The sequence below is a fragment of the Peromyscus maniculatus genome, chromosome 12, assembly GCF_049852395.1.
Source record: "Peromyscus maniculatus bairdii isolate BWxNUB_F1_BW_parent chromosome 12, HU_Pman_BW_mat_3.1, whole genome shotgun sequence".
NCBI classification, from domain to species: domain Eukaryota; kingdom Metazoa; phylum Chordata; class Mammalia; order Rodentia; family Cricetidae; genus Peromyscus; species Peromyscus maniculatus.
In genome coordinates, this window is record NC_134863.1 from 9055081 (window position 1) to 9061307 (window position 6227).

The window sequence follows — 6227 nt, forward strand, 5'->3', positions numbered from 1 at the left end:
TTCAACCCATTTCCCTAAACACTATTTCTGACACCTCTTGTAAAGACTAAAAAAAGATGGGGAAGGAAACACCCCAGGCATCCCAGCAGGGCGACCAGCTCCTGTGACAGACCCAAGACACCAAGAGACCAGCTGGGGCCAGCAAATAAAAGGCTCAGTGGGTAAAGGAGCTCGCCCTGACATCAATCCCCAGGACCCAGATGGTGGAAGTGTACACACGCGCACACACACACACAGAGACACAGATTCCCTTGTAACACACAGAAGGCCTTGGTTTTGAGACTCAGCATTGCATACACCAGGTGTGATGAAATCCCAGGAACTCAGAAGGCAGCAGCAGGAGGATTGAGTCCAAGGCCAGCCTGGGCTACACAGCAAAAGCAGAACCCTGCATGCCTCCACCCCCAATTCAGGAGAAGAGTCTGAAAAAGTAAACTTTAATTTAAAAATAAAAAAAATCACACACAACTTCAGATTCATGCTAAGCTCTCCCACTTGGTCTTTTACAGACAAGTCAGTTTTCCATTGAATTTGGACAAACTGAAGATGTACCCACAGTGGAGTGGACACACAGCCCAGTCCCCTTCACAGGCGAACACCACGAGCTTCTACTCAGGTTTGAACAAGGTTCAGGCCTTGAGTGACTGAGCAGCAAGGCTGATTTCCCACGAGGTTCAGAACGCCAGTTTCTTCATCAGCAGATAGACTCTGGAGTCCACCTCAAATCCGTGCAGGTTGTTGGCGTCACCCTGAAGCCGCATGAGCAGACCCCCATAGGACACATATGCAGAGCTGAAACAGAAGGCCCGGTCCTGAGTCTGAGCTCTGAGGCCAATGCTTCCCAGCAGCTCTCCATCATTTTTTTAAAGGCACTCCCCTGGTATTCTGTCTTTAGGAACCAAAGATTAGGACAAAACTGGATGCAGACATGCACAAAGCAGTGTTGCTTACTCTGGTGGAGGAGCAAATGCTGCTGTGCCCCAAACAGGAGACTAGTCACACAAATGAAGGCCTCACCATTCACTGCGATGTTACACAGCGACAGGACTGCTGAGGTAGGGGCTGGCGAGATGGCTCAGCCTTTAAGATCACTGACAGTTCCGGAAGAACGCAGAAGACCAGGATTCACCGCCCCTCACCCCCACCCCAGCACCCACATGGCATCTCACAACCACCCATAACTCCATTTCCAAGGTGTCCAATGCCCCTTTTTTACCTTGGTGGTCTCATGCCTGCACATGGTACACATACAAACACCCAGGTGCATGCGTGCACACGTGCACACACACACAAATAAACAAATACTTTTTTGAAAATGCTAAGGAATCAGGAGGGTAGCACATGCCTTTAATCCCAGCAGCAAGAGGCAGTCAAGTAGATCCCCTGAGTTCAACACCAGCCTGGGTCTACATACTGAGTTTCAGGACAGCCCAGGCTACATAGAGAGAGGCTATCTCAAAAAAAAAAAAAAGAGGGAGAGTTTTCAACTAACAAGGGGAAACAAGTCAAACAAAAAAAAGAAAAGTTGTAAAGGAACTCAAAGGGAAAGGAAACAAAGAAAGAAAGCTGGACCACTCAAACTCTTGCTTGTTTTTGTTTTCTCAAAACAAGACCTCACTATGCAGCCCTGGCTGTCCTGGAACTCACAGAGATCCACCTGCCTCTGCCTCCCAAGTCCTGGGACTAAAGGGGTGCGACACCGCACCAGCTCTTCAAACTGTAACGTAAAAAACGTCCTCCTGGGGGACCTCTGTTCTTTTTCACATTACTCCTCTGCTTCAAGTTTCTAACAACCATATTGTTTTAACAGAAGTTTAAAGAAAAGAAAAACAAAACAAAAACAAACAAACAAACAAAACTAGGCAGGGAAACCAAAGAACCAAGGGTTGGATTCCAGAGTAACAACACATACACAAGTGAACACAAAACCAAAAACGGCCTAGTCATGAAACGCTGCCTATGGTCTGCCAGGAAGATGTTCTCTGCTGTCCCTCACAAAGCAAGGCTACCAAAGTCTCCTGTGGACTACAGGGCCTTGAAAGCCTGGTAACAGGTGATGTAGGTAACCAATAGACTGGAAACAGTTCCCAAGACAAATTCTTCCGCCTGGGTTTGGAGTACAGAAAAAATAGTGGACCAAAGGCAGAAGTAGAAGCATGGCCCAGTTTCAGAACAGGGAGGGGGAAAGATTTCCCCAACAATGTTACTTACAGGCGCGTGGCTGCTTCCGTTGAGGTCTCGTCCCCCTCGATTCTGTACACTTTCCCATACATTACGTACTCAAACTGGTCAGCCCTACAAACAATAGGCAAAGTTATTCTTCACAGTGACCAATAGCATAAGAGACCTTTAAAAACAGAAACCGAAGCCAGGCAGTGGTGGCGCACACCTTTAAGCCCAGCACTCAGGAGGTAGAGGCAGGCGGATCTCTGTGAGTTTGGGGCCAGCCTGGTCTACAGAGCAAGTTCCAAGACAGCCAGGGCTACACAAAGAAACCCTGTCTCAAAAAACCAAAAAGATAAAATTTTTTAAAAATGATAATAATTAAAATGGAAAATGATAACAAGAAGCGAGGCCTTATTTGGTTCTCACATCAATTCAGTGAGCAAGACCATCTGTATTTTATTGATGAGGAAATGGAGGCTGAAAGTAGCGGAGCTGGGAAGTGAAAATTCAGTACGGCTGTCCTAACTGGCTCTGTAGCCCAGGCTGGCCTCAAACTCACAGAGCTCCTCCTGCCTCTGCCTCCCGAGTGCTGGGATTAAGTGTGTGCACCACCATGCCGGCTACTCCATGGTCCTTCTGTCACACCACGCTCCCTCCCAAAATCTAGGTTACTATGGAATCATTTTCTCAGCCTTAAAAAGGCTACAACTGCAGGGTGGGGTGGCATATACCTTTAATTCCAACACTGAGGAGGCAGAGGAGGTAGATGTCCTCTGTGAGCTCCAGGCCAGCGTGGTCTACATAGTCCAAGCCAACCAGGACTACAAAGTGAGACCCTGTCTCCACTAAATAAAAACTGCAGCTCACAAGCTGACACGCACTGCTCTCTGTAAGTAATAAAGCTGACTGCTCGAAATCCTTTTTCCAATTTTTCAGAGACAGGGTCTCTTGGAGTCTAACACTCAGATTGGCGTTAGACTTATATGAAGCCAAAGAGGTTCTTGAATCCCTGATCCTCCTGCCTCATCTCCCGTGTCCTGGAATTATAGACACAAAGCCCCGCCCCCAGTTCCTGTTGTCTGAATTCTAAGGGCAACCATGTCTTGTCCTAGAACTAAACAGAGGCCTTTCTGAATACTACTTATCTCTTCGGTCTCTCCTTTCCTGCTCCCTCACCTGGAAGGCCTGTCATCTGTGGGATTGTATTCGCCATCATCCAAGGTACCATCTTCATACAAAGTGCTAGCTATGACCAACCGGAACTTGTCACCTGAAAAGAGCGTCAATGTCAGAGTGAAGAAGCAGGAGCCAAAGACCTAAAGCCTCTTTTATTGCCTGTGCTCCACACTTACCTAAGTCTACGGGGTAAATCTGAATGTTTACGTCTAGGATGAGGTCCATCTTGAAGGATTCACTCTCACAGTGCAGCCGAGATACTGGGAAAGAGTGACAGACACGATTGCAGAGGCCACCTTGGGGGTGGAATGCAAGGGAACAAACCCCCCAACAGGTCCCCACCCCGAAGCCTCGCTCTGCACCCCCAAAGCACAACTGCAATCCGAACCAAAGTCATGAGAAGGAAGAAAGTTAAAAACCTCAGCAGGTGACAGGATCCCAAGAAAGCGGCAAAACTTCCCCGGCAGCAACCTGTCTCTAGGCTCTAAGCATGCCTGGATGACTTAGACTAAACTTCACTCTGAACAACATAGTGACTTGTCCAGAGATCCCCTCTTCCTGGTAGGGAATCTGCAGGGTGTGTTGAGAACTGACACCTGTCTTGAATGAATGAATGAATAAATAAATAAATAAAATGCTGGGCCGCAGTGGCTCACGCCCCTAATCCCAGCCCTTGGGAGGCAGAGGCAGTCGGATCTCTGGGAGTCCGAGGCCAGCCTGTTCTACAAAGCGAGTTCCAGGACAGCCAGAGCTACACAGAGAGACTCTGGGGGGTGGGGGGAGGACTGTCGCCAGGCAAAGCGACACCAAGAAGAAACAACTTCCGGATCACTGGGAAGATACACCAAGCGATCAGCTGAATTTTAAAAAAAGAAGACTTGGAAAAGAGCTAACAATTCCACAAAAGCACGGGTTAGGAAGGCAGGCAGCAGGCAACTCGCTGCACGTTGTATCAAAACACACGGTAAGGCACCCTATCTCCCTCCTGCCAGAACAGCTAAGTGTGAGAGGCGCACGGTACAGCTCGCAGTACTGAGCAGGGAGTTGGGACGGGGCCCAGGGGTGGCCCAGCACCAACGCTGAGGGCCACCCAGGCGCAAGGCACCGCAGACACGGTGGGAAAAGCTGTCTCAAGTTTCTCATCATGGAGAAACAAAACCTGCTTCCTGAGCGAGGTTCCGAGAGGGTGGGGCGGGCCCCTCGGGTGGGCATGTCGGCCTCCGCCCTCAACCCCCACCCCTGCACACCTTACCTCGGTCAAACTTCTTGCCTTCTGGGTCAATGTCTTTCACGTCAAAAATATCCTCGAACAGGATGCCGGCCATCGCGAGGGGCACGAGAGCTGCAGAGGCGCCCGGAGCGCGCGGCAGCCGCTGGGAATCCGCGCTCCCCCTCACGTGGAGGAGGGAAAAGACGGGGCGGAGCACCGACCCCAAAAGCGGCCGCCACGGCACAGGGCGCATGCGCACAGGCTGCCCTCCCGCCGCCACTTCCGCCGACTCCCCCCCCCCTCGGGGCTCCTTAACTTCCGCCGGGAAAAAGCCACCTCGGAGCAGTCCCCGGCCTTGGGGGCGGGTCTCAAAGGCCAGTGACTCCGCCCATTGGGCGGGGACAGACTAAAGCCCCACCCCCGGCGGGTACCGCGCTGCGCCCGGCTCTCCGGCGCCCTCTCCAGACCCCGGATCCCGGCGCTTGGGCAAGCTTGGGGGCCTAACCCAGCCGGGAACCTTGATCCTTGGCCCCGGCCAGCCCTTCCCTGCGGCCGGCCGGCCGGGGGCACAGTCCGTGCTGCAGGCGGGTGGAGGAGAACCCCGCCCGCAGAGCGCCCGCCCAGCCCCTCGGACCTCGGATGGCCACCAAGGTCCCCCCAACGCTGCTGGTCCGAGCTGGCTCGGACCAGCTAGACGTCACCCGAGCCGGGTCCGTCCGGTTTGGGGATTTGCCATGATGTCATCACTCTCAGGGAAAGGAAAGCCCGCGTTGTGCCCTCCCCCTGGGGCTTCACCTCCTCGGCACTCCCGTCTTCCCTTGGCCCTGCTTGGCACTAACCTCACACTGATCCCCTAGAACACTGCCAGTTGAACTTGGTACTGCCTGTCACCCCTCTATACTACCCTCTTCTGGACACTGATCCAGCGCGCCTTCACCCAGCGTTGGCCTTCCGCTGGGAGGCGACAGCTCCTAGTGCCCTCTTTCCAGGTGCTACCTCCTTTCACTGGCGCCCCGGTACTGGGCATCGTCCCCTCCCCCCTGAGCACCCTGTTTCCTGAATGAGTCTTCATCCTGGCACTACTGTTCTTCCTACACAGACTTCTGGACACCGTCCTCTCCAGTGGCACCAACCTGACACTGCCCATCTTTTTTGTGCCCGCGCCACACTGTTCTTATCCCTCCAAGGACCCTGAAAGACAATGTGGAGCCCCAGTAAGCCGCTTCCTCGAGGCGTCAGCAGCTACTCAAGTTCCCCCTTTAAGCGATGCCTGGGAGGAGCGACCTCTGCTCCCCCACACCCGCCTCCCAGGAGCGGCCTCCCCCGCACCAATAGCTCCCTTCCCTCGGGCCTCACCCCTTCCCGTCCCCTCCCACCTCCACCTCCGCCCCCTCTCTCCAGGCCTAGCAATTCCAGGTGCACCTTCCCGGGGGAACCCAGAGGGAAAGAAGGAGAAAGGGGGGCGAGAAGGAAGAAGGCTCCCGGGGATCTTCGCAGATCCATCTGAGCCGCCTGCAAGCGCGAAGCAGAGGCTGCCCCAGTCGGGTCTGGCCCGGAGAGCCCGGATTAGCCTTTCCAGCAGCCCCCTGCCCCAGCCCTGGAGTCACTACATCCTCAGCCCCTCCCGCACAACGCCGCTGCCGCCCAAGAGCCCGGCCCCTCCACGTGCCAGCGG

At 53.5% G+C, this 6227-nt stretch overlaps 1 protein-coding gene across 3 annotated transcripts; it reads right to left on the minus strand.

The window, feature by feature from the left end:
* Positions 1 to 423: 423 nt before the first annotated feature.
* On the minus strand, positions 424 to 5785 carry Polr2h (RNA polymerase II, I and III subunit H). 3 transcript variants are annotated; one of them, XM_006987740.4, is made up of 5 exons: positions 4595 to 4825; positions 3519 to 3602; positions 3343 to 3436; positions 2212 to 2295; positions 424 to 792 (listed from the first exon to the last, which is right to left on the minus strand). In XM_006987740.4, the coding sequence occupies exons 1-5, from the start codon at positions 4803 to 4805 to the stop codon at positions 675 to 677; spliced, it is 591 nt and encodes a 196-aa protein (XP_006987802.2). In that variant the 5' UTR covers positions 4806 to 4825; the 3' UTR covers positions 424 to 674. The 3 variants fall into 3 exon arrangements, with proteins under 3 accessions (XP_006987802.2, XP_076404670.1, XP_076404671.1); XM_076548555.1 differs by lacking the exon at positions 4595 to 4825 and adding an exon at positions 3762 to 3942; XM_076548556.1 differs by lacking the exon at positions 4595 to 4825 and adding an exon at positions 5686 to 5785 and having other exon boundaries at positions 540 to 792.
* Positions 5786 to 6227: the final 442 nt, after the last annotated feature.

Bases quoted from the DNA above. Each gene is read 5' to 3' on its own strand.
- Polr2h (XM_006987740.4), bottom strand. From the start codon at position 4,805: ATGCGCCCTGTGCCGTGGCGGCCGCTTTTGGGGTCGGTGCTCCGCCCC. The intron at 3,437-3,518 runs GTAAGTGTGGAG...CGCTCTTTTCAG, and splicing joins GATTTACCCCGTAGACTTAG to GTGACAAGTTCCGGTTGGTC. The intron at 793-2,211 runs GTAAGTAACATT...CTTCTGTTTCAG, and splicing joins ACGGAAGCAGCCACGCGCCT to CTCTGCATATGTGTCCTATG.